Genomic DNA, 14454 nt, shown 5'->3' on the forward strand with positions numbered 1-14454 from the left:
GTAATCAGTGTTTGCATTTTGTGCTTCTACTATGATTAAATACGCTACGTAGTTAAAGGATTTCCTTTTGTGTCCGTTTTAACCGTGTTTATTGTTGTTTTACGATCGGGAGTCTCCACAGGGTGTTTTATTTTGAAAACTGAGCAGATTCTCTATGCAGTTCTGTGTCTGACTTCCTGTCTGGTTCGATCTGCTCTGTGCTGCCTGACGTGGTTAGCGGCAAAAATAGACCTCCTACCTATTCTCTGCAGAGCTTCCGTGACGTGCTGCGGGCGCAACTGGTGGACTTATATTGACTATAATGGGTGTGATTATCCCCGGCAACCGTGGCACAGCCAGAGTCAGTGAATTTTAGGGGTAAGACTAGATGATATTACAGGAAAAAGACAAACTTATCTAAAAGCAACACAGAGTGCCTGAGAGCTGCACTGACTTAGATTTTATTATATTTTCATATTCTGAATAGTCACCTACCACCTGAATATTGTTTCCCTTTATATAAATAAAAATATTTCCACGATAAATTGTAATTAATTGTTTTTGTTCCACCATATATTGTCATATATAATATATTTTGTGCTACAGGGCAGGTAATTCCTTAATAAATAATGTCTTACATGGTCCACGCTGTGCAGTTCACCCCATCCTGCGAAAAATATCCTGGCTTACAGCGTTCACACACCGTATCAGTTCTGCTGGTTCCTTAGAGAAACAGACCAAAATGGATTAATTACACATCATTGAACTTGGATAGTTTTTATCAAGTAAATCATTGCAGAAAATCAGTCCTTATTGTCATAAACTTCTTAACGTGATAATATTAATCCATGTGAATGAAAGCGTTTAATGAACTTTATCACCCGAGTACAAGATTCCTGTCTCTGCAGGCAACATCTTAGTTTAGTTCCTCAACCTCTTTTGGTGCTTTCAGACCAAAAGTGGAGCGAGCATTCGGGGCGGTGAGTTTACATACAAAGTCAATTCAAAGATGCGCAGAGTCGCGATTTCCTGTTGGGTGGCACAAAGCGACGCAAAGGGGGGGCGGTGCCGGTGACGCAAAGCGAAGGCAACACGAAGGAATTCAGTTGAATATTTTCAACTTGCGCAAGAAAAAAGCATTATGCTGATTTGCGATAGCCTATCAGCGTTGAGATTGTCCGTACGTCAGCGACGGCTTCAGAGCATTGTGTGGAGAGGGCCAGGCAGAGCAGGAGATTGAAAATCTGCTGGCCGGTGGAGAGCTGCCAAACTTGGGGGGAGAGGAGCAGAGAGCAGTGCTGCAACCTTTGGACAAATAAACCCCCGTAGACAGTCTGGATTCTGCTCTGACAACTATTAACCATGTGCTCGCGGGAGGAGCTCAGAGTTAACTGCTTTTATTAAATTAGCGGTTCCAGTGCTGTTGTTAGCATTGGTTTGCACCCAGAGCTCTGTTGGACTACTACTTCATATTTATGTAAAAAACAGACAAAACTGGGCATTACTTGGAGAAAAGAACGCGAGGAGGTTGAACTACCTGGTGAGTTCAGAAAACATGTGTCTGTAACTTTATTCCAGCTACTTTATTCTCACTACTATGACCAAGTTAGCATAGCATAGCCCTGATCGATCCAAACTCCATTCAGAAAACAAACATTTCAGAAGTTGTTGTCCGGCTGTCTTGCTGACAGACCTGACAAAGCATGAATTCATATGTTTAACAAATCGGCTTCATATTGTAGTTATTTCGGCATCAGTTTAATCTGTTTATTGCCATTTAATCACAGCAAAATGTTTACTTTGGTTCATACAGCTGTAGTAATGGCGAGTTGTGTTTATTCTCGTTATCGTGTTGTGTGTGAACACTCAACAGATGTCCAGCGATAAAACCCCCACTAGGAAAGCGTTGCATGGATTAAATTCACATTTGGTCTGAATGCCACATTACGAGCTGCCAGGAGATCACAGAAAATTTAAATCACAGACATAAGAGAAAAGTTTTATTTTGGGAACAGCCTATTAAAGAGATTCATTTGACAAAATCAGAATCAATTCAAACCACAAAATTACAAACTGGCACATAACTGACAAATCTTTGGTTTTGGAGTCAAAGACGTGTCCAACTGAGGCTCAGAAATCTGGATACTGTTGTTACTGAAGCAACATCTTTTTAACATTTGTCCCTGAATATAATCAAAACCATTTTATAATTTCTTCATTTAGTATAAATACTTCACTTTTCATAATCTGTTATTTCCCCCATTAACTTTTCTTATGGAGACAATTAAAGTCAGAGAGTCAGGGCGTCTGTCTTTCACCAGAAACTTTGTTTACATCATTCATCGTTATATCCATTCAGTTGTTGAAAAAACACCATGATAATTTTCTGGTTTATCCAATAATGAATATCAATAAGGAAAATAAAGACTTTCAGCCAGTAGGACTGACCCTGTGCCTCTATGCAGGACACAGTATATTATTCATGTGCAGGTGTTTGTTTAACAGGTAACAGCTACAGGAAATCAACTCTCACTTTAAATATTCGTATAAAAAGACACTACAAGGAGAAGACTCAAAACCAAAACCAGTACAGTAGTGTTCATGTAAACTTTACTTTTTCTTCTTACCAGGTTCTAAAATCCTCTCACCAGCTGCACAGAGTTTATGTTTCTCTGCCAAACTACATCCTGTATCATCTGCAAAGCTTTTGCATAAATACCCAGGTAAAACATCACAAACGGTGTTGTGTGTTGCTCTGCACTCCTGTTGGACAAAGAGGCCATGACCTAAAGCAAACACAAACATAGAACATATATTTATACACTTTATACAGTCTTAAATAAATTTGAAATAATGTGAAGTTGTTCTTCTTGGCTGACTGCAACCAAGTAAACACAGGGTACTCCAAGGATTCTCAAAAGTTAAATTTAAGACTTTTTAAAACTTTTTTAATACCGATGAAATTTAATGCCAAACTTCACTGCCGTTAAATGGAAATCCTGTATGAATTTTAAGCCAGAGAAAATTATTATTTACGAAGTTACCTGAATTTAATAAAACATTTTATTATAATACTTACATTCATTCATATTACATTCACATTACACTACACTATAGCTTTTTGGGGTGTGTTTGTACTCATAACATAAAATGAATCAAGGACGTCACTTTGTGTTGAAAAGTGTTGGGGACATAGGGGTTCAGATTAGGGGTGTGATGATACACTTAGCTCACATGCACGATGCACAATATTTGGTTTACAAGAAAAAGACAAGAAGATATTTTAACACTATTTTGATGAAATATTCAATGCTTATAGAAAATTTTGAGCATTAAAAACTCAATTTCCTGCATTCAAGAGACATTTTCAGAAAATTCAGGTGACAATTCAAACAGAATATAATGCAGTAATCAGCATTATTTTTTTAAAGCTTTTTTTGGACAATGCACATTTGTTTCTTCTATATTTACATTGCGTTTCATTTTTTCTTATTGTGCAAATAAACCTTCCTTAAAGCATTTATTTGTTTTTTAACATTTCTTGTTACAAGCCATTTTTCAGAACATATTTAACAAATGCTTTTTTAAAAGTCTTGTCCCTAGCATCCCCAGCGTAAATGACACCTATGAACAAATACAAAATTTGTTGCACTAAGAACTTTTATGGTGTGAAACCAAAAATAAATTGTGTATTTTGAGTTGTTACAATTAGATACCCCCTATCTAGATAGGATATTTAATGTAATATAATATGCCAATGTAAATGCCAATTGCTTCAGTGATTATTCATCCTGTTCTGTTTTTGCATATAAAGGCTGCTTGAAATATAGTGTTATATAATGTTGGCTTGAAAGCAGCAGGGACAAGGAGTTGGGCTCAGGTTTGTTGTTTCCTCCTCTCGGTGATCGGCGCATCTGGGTGATGTAAGTTTAATGTGCGTCAGAATGTTGGATGTTATCCTACAACACCGGCACAACGCCAACACACAGACACAGTCTTAGTCTTATACACAACTGTCTCTCCGTTGCTGTTGTTCACTGACCAGTAACCTGCAGCAGGTCTTCCAGCTCTGCTGTTTCATTAGCTCTCGCTATGGTGTGACTGATTCGCACGCCGATCAGCTTGTTGTGCTAACCTCAGCGCCACTGTCCTCAGCCAACTTGTCCGTTTCGCTGGCTTTCTGAACTTCAGACACTTGCCCATTCTGAGTCGACCAGCTAATGTTAGCTCGTTAGTAGCACGTCATAGACATTTTGTTTTCTTTCCCAACAACTGACTGATACTCGCAGAATTTTACTTTCAAGGCCTTCACTTTAGAATATTACATTTCAGACTTTTTAAATACTTTTAAGAACCTGCAGGTACCCTGCAAACATCAGCTGTGGGTGTCAGACTGCAGGCAGAGCAGTTGAAGGCTTCTGTGCTGGTTCAACAGGTGGTAAGTGGAAACCATATTTTCCATTTTGCCAATCTGGTTTCTTCAAGTACCACTGAGTTTGTCAAAATCTACGTACCTGGGTCACAGGATGTGCAGGGGAAACACTTATTCAGGCCATTGGGTTGGTTCATATACGTCCCATACTCACAGGGGCCACACTTTGTGCCTAACTGCTGTGTGCAGTCTCTTCTAACAACGGTACCTGTTCAAGACAAAATACACCGTCAACATCATATTATCAAGAAATAGGTCCTGAGATTAAAACCTGTCTGATGCTCTTTGCAGCTTCCATGATAAACAGATTTGCTGGTGTGTTTAAAATCATAAAAATAAATCAATCTACTGATTTGCATTTGCTTTAAGTTGTATAGTTCAACTGCATTCAGGGTTTGTATAACAAATCACACAGTGCATCCAGAAAGTATTCACAAAGCCTCACTTTTTCCACATTTTGTTAAGTTACAGCCATATTCCAAAACTGATGAAATTCATTATTTTCCTCAAAATTCTACAAACAATACCCCATAATGACAATGTGAAAGAAGTTTGTTTAAAATCTTAGCAAATTTAATAAATTTGATAATATCTACAGTATAATACAGTATTAACAGAGGTGTAATGATAAATAGCAGGAAAGATATAGGCCCTAATGTAATAATGAGTGCTGGTCGTGATGTGTAGGCTAATGGATTAAAAATCCTTAACTGAGTGAAGTTGAAGTTTTTTCAAGAATGCGGAAATAATGTCTCACCTTGTTATACGTCAAGAATTTTATTCAGAAATATTATTTTGTTTTGGGGCTGAGTTTTCTTTCTTCCCATAAGTGACCTCCCCAGCCTTGGAAAAATTAGTTCACAGTTGCTTGACATTTGTTGCTGGCATAAAGAAGTATTTTATTGCCATCATATATAGGTGCGGATACACTGCCAATAAATCAAAGGATCGTCCGTCCTTGGAACAAAAGCATTTGTCAAATATTTTTAACCTCTACAGAGGCATCAGCAGTTGCTCTGTGAATGATGTGTGTGTTTTCCCATACCAGAGATCAGCATCTCTTAGGCTGATTCTCTATCCTAATCTACACTATCTACCTAGGCTGCCTCTATCACCTATCACTAGGCTGCAGGCCTATATGTCACTAAATTTATCCAAGCTATAACTATTAATATGTCAGGCTTACTATATCTGTTCCAAATTGCTGTCTCTAACTGGCCTATCAATTAATGTACTAATATCCAGCTGAACTATCACTGAAATCGGACTGTTGATCCTATGTGTCGCTATCTCTCGAAATCTTTCTTCTCTCACCAAAATGCTCAAAGTTGGGATGTGTTTGCTTGACATTTAAGCCTTCTGGGACTTAAGGCTCTTGCAGGCCACAATAATATAGTGCATGTAAGCAGCTACTGTTGTTAACTATTTCTCTAGGTCCAGGTTTATTTATTTTCACCTAACGTCACCCTGGTATAACATTAGTGCTGCATAATGTTACAGATCCAGCCGTTCTAAAAGCTTGGCTTTTATTTTAACATCTGTACTCTTATTTCCGGGTCACCTGGCCCACCTGTCTTTCTTTTCTTAACGTCTACCTTCAAACAGAAAAAGGAAAATAGGAATTTCAAAAAACCCAAAATCGGACCATTATTTGAATTTGGTTTAGCCGTTTTTTGTTTTAGAAACCAAAAACGGGAGAACGGCTCTTTTTTCCGTTTCTTCGTTTTTGGTTTGAAACGACAAACGAAAAAAAAAGGTGATTTTCTCGTTTATTCATTTATTGGTTCAAACGAAAAAACAAAATATCAAAACGTACACGGACCGACATGCTTTTGGTGTTCTTTGTTTATTATTTATGTGCTTTTCATTTGCAAATGAGAAAATGACTTCCATAAGCCCAGCGGCAAGTGCAGACTGCAACACGGTTTGTTATTGTGACTTTGCTTCACCTAAGTGGGACTTAATGTCGAACATACAGCCGATCATTTACAATTTGTCGAACTGTGGAAATAGTCGTTTGTTAAACTGAGCAGGAGACAAAATGGAGACTGGATCAGTTAGTTAGCTGCCGATGTTACAGAGTTGTAACGATACCTTCGTAACACACCGGACAGCACTGTCCGTCCCTTGTTGTGTATTCCTTTGGATCACAGCCCAGCCCGTGCACCGTGAAGACGGCGACACACCCTGTTAAACAAACGGGTTCAATGTTTACATCAAAGTGTTGCTCTGCTAACATTTAGCTAGGCTAACGTTAGCTTGTGTGTCTACTAACTTACTCACTCACTCACTCACTTACCGAGGAGAACCAGCGTCTGAAGCATTATGACGCCCGCCGTCGCATTTTTAGAGTTTGGGGCGTGAGTGGGGGTCAATAACAAAACTTTTATAATAGCTAACGTTAGCTTAACGTTACCAGCAGTGGAAAATACGCAAACAAACCCCCATATATCTTACTTCCGCTAGCAGTGACTGTATGACACACCCTTAACATTGTTAAAACATCATGCCATCTACAATTTATTAAGGCTCACAGTGTGTTGTTGAATAACGTTATACATTTTTGAAAACATAATAACAGAGAGAGAAGACCTAACTGCTCTCAGAAACTTACGGGGAAATAAAAGACGGTAAGTCTGTGATGACAACATAAAACTGTCCCCACCCCCACTTACACGTGCTTTCACAGTAGTAGGAGGCCACCTCTTCATCCACAGTCCCACGCTTTGAGTAAGAGCCAGACGAGGTCACAACTGGTTCATGTTGAGCATAATATCAGTATATTATGAGTTTCACAGGAGGAGGTGTGTCTTCAGGTATGTGGTTTTATGTTCGGTGATTTTTCTAAACCCACTGTCTTTGCAACTTACAGTCAAACCACTTTAACACTTTCCATGTGGCCTTTACCATGCTCGTAATTAACCAGAATATCATTCAGTGTATATTTCTTTAAATATAACGTTACCATGGTGGATTTAAAGTGAGAGTCTGAGGTAAAAGGTTGTGGATTTCTCGCTCCACGTTGTTATTCCAGGCTGACTTCAGTCTCTGTACAGTAACATCTGTTTGAGATAATGAGAGGACGTGTTCAGCTTGTTGCTCAGAGTGCAGGACATTCAGCTGATTTCATTTCTGTCCACTGCAAAGACACTGTGCCAGCATCCAACTGGATTATCACTGGATTCTAGAGCACATTCACTCTGCAGTGTCCAGAAAGACACCCCATGTTTATATGTGAACTGTCTCCTCCTGTGGAGAAACATTTAGTTTAAGCAGAAACATCTTGTACATTTGTAAAGAGTGTAGCTCAGTCAGACAGTCCTTAGCCAATGAACATGTAGAACACACTGCTGTCTCACCTCTGAAATCATCACTGATGTTTCTCCATTCAGATATTGCTGTTGCTGTGAGAAATATCGATAAATGAGTGACATTATTTAATTAATTAGAAAAAAATCATTCCTACTGTCAGACAGTAACATGGACTTATAACAAATGTATAAGAGTATAAAACATACCAGTTGGGGACTGTCTGCATTTGTTTTTCTTCCTGTAATAAAACATTACCAATAAACATCTTAATCAACAACTTAATGATGTGACAGACAATATTATTATCTATCAAAAACATGAGTGTCTTACTTAGCCATCCTTTCTTGTAGCATATTGCTATGGATATCACAATTGATAACAAAATCCCCCCAACAACAACAGCAGCGATCACAGCTCCTGTCCTGTCTGAACTTTGTTTTCCACATTCAGCATCAGTTGAAGCAGTTCCTGCTTTCAGCTGCAGATTTATTGATTCACATCTGGAATGATAGAGGGACCTTTTTACAGCAAAATTTGTAGGGAACCATGAATTCACTGCTGCTGGAAGAGTTCAGATGTCTGATGTGAAGCTTTTCTTACTGTGTGTGCGGCATACAGGACGTAAATGTCCCATTTGAAAATGTTCCACTGCTGCAGTCTGAGCACTCTGTGTCTGTGAATGCTGTTCCTGTACAAACAGATTAAAGATAATGAAACTAGTTTAGTAAACATATTATGAAGCGATCAGTCCTTTAAGGACATTACATTCATTAAACCTGACTGACTTAATTTCAGTGGATTTAAAAAAAACAAGTCCCAAAACATAATCTTACACAAATTTTGGCATTTTTTGAGGTTTTAATGAGATGTTCTAGTGCAGCTCTTTTCTCATAATTACAGAGCGAGAGGGGATTTGATTCACTGTAAAGTCACAGCAGACTCATAAACAAACTGACCACTGTTTGAGAGAACACTGGAATTGAACAATTTCATTAGGTTCTGTGCCATAACGTAATATAAATTAGTATAAAATATAAAACTGCTAATATGATTGTGTCCGTTAACAACTGTCAAGAAATTACATAAATTCCACTTTTCAAATTAAACTTTTCACTTGTATGTATCACATGAAAACGAAAAAAAGTGGAAAAAGAAAAATCCCCAAATATAACAAATGTTCCTGACAGAGAGAATTCTTCTGCTTTCATAAATTAATGTAGTCCATGCACATTTTAGGATTCACATTCTCCCAGGTAATCTTTAAGTAATTTAAGTTTATAGACGTCATATTTTTCAACAAGGTGTGTCAGATTAAGTAGCTAAAGCTGTTCAATGTATCGTATATACACATCTAATCAATATGTCCTGTAGGTAAATAGAAGTTCGGGGTCGGACTTGGAATCAGCAGATACCCAACATTAAAGGACAACTGAGCAAACTTGTTTACATCTGTTCTGCTATCTTGTGTTCAGGAATCAACACTTGCAGCTTTAATGAGCAAGTTGTAAAATAAGGTCCGTTTCTATGAACTTTGGTATTCAAACTGTACAAAATGCCTTAAAGTCAGCACGAGGACACCGACCTTTCTGTCTGATGTATTGTCCTGGTTGACAGCTTGTGTGTCTCTGTGCTGCCATACAGCCGTTCTCTGTAGAGTCCAGACAGTAGAATCCCTCCAGTGGTTCACAAACTGCATCTGATGTTGTTGTACATGACGTCTTTATCTTCAAACCAGAAACTGTCAGCACATACAGAGGTTACATATGGAGATACTACACTTTTAATCTTATAGAGCAACATGCATATTTTTTCACCCTTAAAAAAAACAGAGGAAAATACAGAGTACAGCAAAGACTCTGCTGAAATTAAAAGTTAAATAGACAGACTGTAAAATAAATCATGTTGAATGTCTTGTGGCTCCCTTGTATATTGTGACACACAAATTGTCTTCACCCAGTATTTCACAACATATGAGGTATTTGTTTCTGCATGTAGTCTGTCGTATCAGAGCAAAATACGTAACAAAATCATCAAAATGTGTCTGCATCTACACAGTGACATTGTCAAACAAATCTTCAACAGTTTCCTCAGTTCATTAACAGTGGGACTTGCAGTAATATGCCTACTTACTAAGTTTCTACTAATAATTAGGAAATAATAATCTACCTGCATCACAGGTTGAACAAAGAAAACATTGTGTTCGACCAGTCGGCTGATTCATGAAGTTTCCCGTAGTGCAGGGCAGACAGGAAGTACTAGTGAACTCTGTACAATCTGTTTTAACTCGACTTCCTGTTAAAAAGGAAACAATGTTTTGAAATATAACGTTTCCATTAAATGAAAATATAAAATATAAGAGGGTAAAGCACATGCTGTGAGCTCTGCAAAGTGACAAAGTGGCAGTGGTTGATTCTGGTAATCGTCGTAGTTTAACAAAAAGACTCCAGATGTTAAGTGAAATATCTCTTTAACATTCAGTTGGATCTTACCAGTAGGACAAACAGGGCAGCATTCATTCCCTGTCTGATACTCTCCTCGATAACATGTGAGGCCATGTCCTCTGAAGACATTCATTACAAGTATCTGTGAAGAGAACGAAAAGTTTTTATCTCAGTGAAGCCTGAAATGAAAATGAAGCCAAACTGCAAATCAAACACATGGATAGAAGCTGTTGAACTGAACTCTGATAGAAACTAGCAGCCCTTTGTGTTTGTGTATATCTGTTTCAGTCACGCAGATAGTTAGAGGTCCAAAAGGTACTAAATGAAACCACACCAGCTAAAAGTACAGATTCTACTATAACATTAGGAGGTCCCATCATTTAACCTTTGCAGGTGAGTTACAGCATGAAGGCAAATGAGAATAAACAAAGTCAGAGTTTAAATTTTTCATTCTTTTGATGCTGCTTAGGTAAGTAAGTTATTGACAGGGGAGTCTGCATCTGTTAAGGTGAAGGAATACAGTGTTTCCCATATATAGAATATATTTTCCCTTATCAATGTTTTTGTTTTTTTATTTTTTAAGTTCAAAACTGCTTGGAAATGTGCGGTGGTGGATGCTTCTTATTTAGACAACCCTACCCCTTCATCCTATCACTGGAAAGGAACTTTTCACTGAGTTACACTTTCCCACCAGCACTATTAAACAGCTCCACTCTCTTCTCCTACAGAGGTTAAAGGCAGAGCAGCTGCTCATCACTCAGCAGAGCTGATGAACAGAAAACCTTAAACTTTTTTCTTTTCTTGACACTGCAGTGTTTATCATTGTGTTAAAGACATAACCATAAATTAAAAAAGTTTTACAAAGAATGAAATGTTGGAGAGGAGGAGTAATGTATGAATTGCTGCCAAATGAAAGCTTGCTGTAATAACAAATGTGTTCGTTCGCTAGTCCACCATATAGCACTGTGACATTCAGGCTGTTGTTTCCAGTTGAGTTAGGCACACAGCAGTTTATCCACAGCGTTGCTGAAATGTTGTAACTAGGCTTCACAGTTATTTTGCCAGGAGCTAAATAAATCTCCTCCATGTTAACCAAGAAGCTGAGTTACTATAAAATGATTTTACCAGCAATGCTGCAGCTGCCGAAGGTTTTCTGATAGACCTCATTTTGTACGGCAGGATCACAGCTTTCGTGGGCTGAAGATGTCATCTCACTGAGATTAGGGATGAAGTGAGAGTAAAATCCAAAACAGGGACATCATCTGAAAGAAAAACAAACATATCCATTTAGAGATTGCACTAACCACTAAGCAAACTGTTTATCAGAATCAGAAATACTTTATTGATCCCAAGGGGAAGTTGTTGTGTTACAGTTGCTGACGTTGCTAGTCAAGGAATTAAGGAAATAGTCAAGGAATTAAGGAATTAAAGATACAACTAAAAAAGTTGGCAAGTAGAAATAGAAAATATACATGTACAAATTTTATTAGGAATGTGGAATATGAACACTGAAGTGCAGCATTCTGCAGTGAGCAGACATCTAAAACGTCTTGTAAATCAGAAACCTGGTTAACACAGCTAATTCCAGCTAATGAAACGCAGCAGCATAATGTTGCTTGAACCTCATCTTCAGAAATCAGGGGTTCTACTCCCGTTACTTCCTGGTCAGGAGGAAGATGTGGGTCGTGAGGCCCTTCCAGGATCTGTCACTGTTCTACAAAGCGATTGTGGAGAGACCTTTTCGCATGTTGACAGTAAAGCATGTGCTGGAGTGTGTGCGTCAGGGAGACTGGCTCACTTCCATTGACCTGAATTACGCATTCTTTCACGTTCCCGTCATCCCCGAACACCTGCAGTTCTCCTTCCGGGGTGTCCAGTACCAGTACAACTGCCTGACGTTCGGTTACTGCCTGGCCCTGCGCACTTTCTCCAAGTGTGTCCGGACAATATGCTGTTTTCACATTGCTGTTTTCACGGTGAACTGGAAGAAGAGCGCTCCTCTCCCCTCCCAGAGGCTCACCTGCCTGGGTGTGGTACTTGACTTCTCTGGAGAGCGCTGCTCTCTCAGGGAAGGGTGGAGGCTATGGTGGAGCTGCTCCGCCGTATTGTTCCACGGGCAATGGTGATAGCTCTGTCGATCATGAGGCTTCTGGGCCTCATGTCGGCTGCTCATGTGGTGGTCCCCATGGGCCCCCTGCACACGAGGAGGTTGCAGCGGTGGTTCATCCACCTGCATGTCAACCCGGTGAGACAGATAGGGCGCCTGATCGCTGTTCCTCTGTCTGTGGGTTCGGATCTGGCCTACTGGCGGGACCCCCTCTCTCTGTCGGTCGGGGTTCCCCTGGGCAGGGCATGTCCCATATCTCGATCTTCACAGACACCTCCCTGGTGGGCTGGGGCCAGACTTGTCTCTCAAGTGGTAGGCGGTCTGTGGCAGGGCCACATGCCTCTCCACATAAACATGCCGAAGCTCCTCATGGTGTGGAAGATAATCTGACACTTTGCCCCAACAACAGGGCTGCAGTGGCGGCCTACATAGACCGCCAGGGCGGGGTGCACTCGGCGCAGCTGCTGGGTTTGGCCAGGCGGCTGCTCTTGTGGGCGCACACTCATCTGCTCCCCATCAGAGCAGAGTACACCCCTGCCGTGTTGAACAGAGCGGCAGACATCATGTTGAGGGGGGGCCCTCGCCCAGACGAGTGGCGCCTCCATCCCGATCTGTGGCACAGATCTGGCTCTGGTTCGACGTGGCAGAGGTGGATCTGTTTGCCAACCATGAAAACGCTCAATGTGCCCTGTGGTTTTCACTGAGCTTGCGGGACGTCCCCAGGAGGGGGGATGCTTTCTGTCAGACAGGGGGCGCGATCAGGAGTTGTCCGCTTCTCGTCAGCCCCTGTGAGTCTGGCCACTGAGAGGCTGCTCCTGGAGGGACTAGGTCTCTCATGTGAGGTGGTCTGCACCATCCAGGGGTCGAGAACCGCTTCTACTCAGTCCTCTTACTCCTCCAAGTGGTCGGCGTTCCAACACTGGTGTTTGAACCAGAGGTTGGAAGCGGTGGCCTGTCCGCTGCCGGGGGTGCTTTCGTTCCTCCAGCTGCTCGTGGACAGGGGTGGACAGGGGTCTGGCGCAGGACGCGAGCAAACCCAAGCCCCTTTTGAGCCTTGAGCCCTGAAGTTTCTTTCGGCTAAGGTTGCATTACTTGTGACTCTGATATCGGCCAAGAGGGTAAGCGATCTGGCTGCCCTCTCTGTGACTCCTCATGTCACTGTAGGGTCAACTGGTCGACATGCATACAATCCATAACTTTAGGCACACACCCTCTGATAGTTGGGGTAAGAGTAATAATACTTGTGGGGGGGCTGTCAGGAATAGCCAGCTAGCTCTGGTTCGCTCCTCCAGGCCCAGTCACACATACCACTGCAGCCAACACAGCAGACGTGTCCAGCAACAGCTGAACGATACTGTTCGTACCGCTGTTATTCTGTCAATAAATTCTCAGTAATGTTGTAAAGTTTTAACCTAAATCATCTGGCTCGTGATGTAACGTTACAGAATATTGTAAACTAGCTAAACATCAACCTACATCAATAACATTCTGCTCACAAAAGGATCGAGAACTTTCCCCACTGAGCAAGCGACGTCTGTGGACATACAAAACAGGTTGATATCACGTCCGTCCGTCCAGGCCATAATCTGAACGTCCATTGACAGCCAGAATTAGTCGATTAATGACAATGAGAAATTATGTCCAATCTGACCATAATCTAAACGTCCACTGACAGCCAGAACTAGTTGAGAAAAGACTTTCATACTGGCTATAATCTGGACGTCCGGTGACATCCAGAAATAGTCCATAAATTACGTGAATAAAGATGTCCAATCTGGCCATAATCTAAACATCCGTTAACATCCAGATTTTGTCAATAAATGACAGAAAATATGTTTAGGCCACAAAAATGTCAACAAATCAAAAAAAGATGTTCACAATGCGGCTATAGCCAGAAATGACAGAAAAAAAAGAAAAAGAAAAAAGAGACAGCATGGCTAAAGGCTATTTTTTTTTATTATTATTTAAATGATTGTAAGAAAACTACAACAAAACACAAAAACATTATAAACCATCATCACAACATTACCACATTAGAGTCCCTCAGTCCAGACTAATTTAAGTCTTTCAATCCAGATTAAGTGCAAGTCTTACACAGCCACTGTTCTTATAGCTTTTCAGTTTTTAGATAACTCAATAGACTCATTTTCATTTAATGTTTAAATCTTATTGCATTTAAAAAA

At 40.3% G+C, this 14454-nt stretch overlaps 1 protein-coding gene across 2 annotated transcripts; it reads right to left on the reverse strand.

Moving 5' to 3' along the window:
* Positions 1-598: 598 nt before the first annotated feature.
* On the reverse strand, positions 599-7612 carry LOC123964170 (tumor necrosis factor receptor superfamily member 14-like). 2 transcript variants are annotated; one of them, XM_046041274.1, is made up of 5 exons: positions 7089-7612; positions 6506-6598; positions 4494-4619; positions 2607-2765; positions 599-702 (listed from the first exon to the last, which is right to left on the reverse strand). In XM_046041274.1, the coding sequence occupies exons 1-5, from the start codon at positions 7120-7122 to the stop codon at positions 614-616; spliced, it is 501 nt and encodes a 166-aa protein (XP_045897230.1). In that variant the 5' UTR covers positions 7123-7612; the 3' UTR covers positions 599-613. The 2 variants fall into 2 exon arrangements, with proteins under 2 accessions (XP_045897230.1, XP_045897231.1); XM_046041275.1 differs by lacking the exon at positions 7089-7612 and adding an exon at positions 6711-7058.
* Positions 7613-14454: the final 6842 nt, after the last annotated feature.

Source organism: Micropterus dolomieu, unplaced genomic scaffold (assembly GCF_021292245.1).
Source record: "Micropterus dolomieu isolate WLL.071019.BEF.003 ecotype Adirondacks unplaced genomic scaffold, ASM2129224v1 contig_952, whole genome shotgun sequence".
Lineage (NCBI taxonomy): Eukaryota > Metazoa > Chordata > Actinopteri > Centrarchiformes > Centrarchidae > Micropterus > Micropterus dolomieu.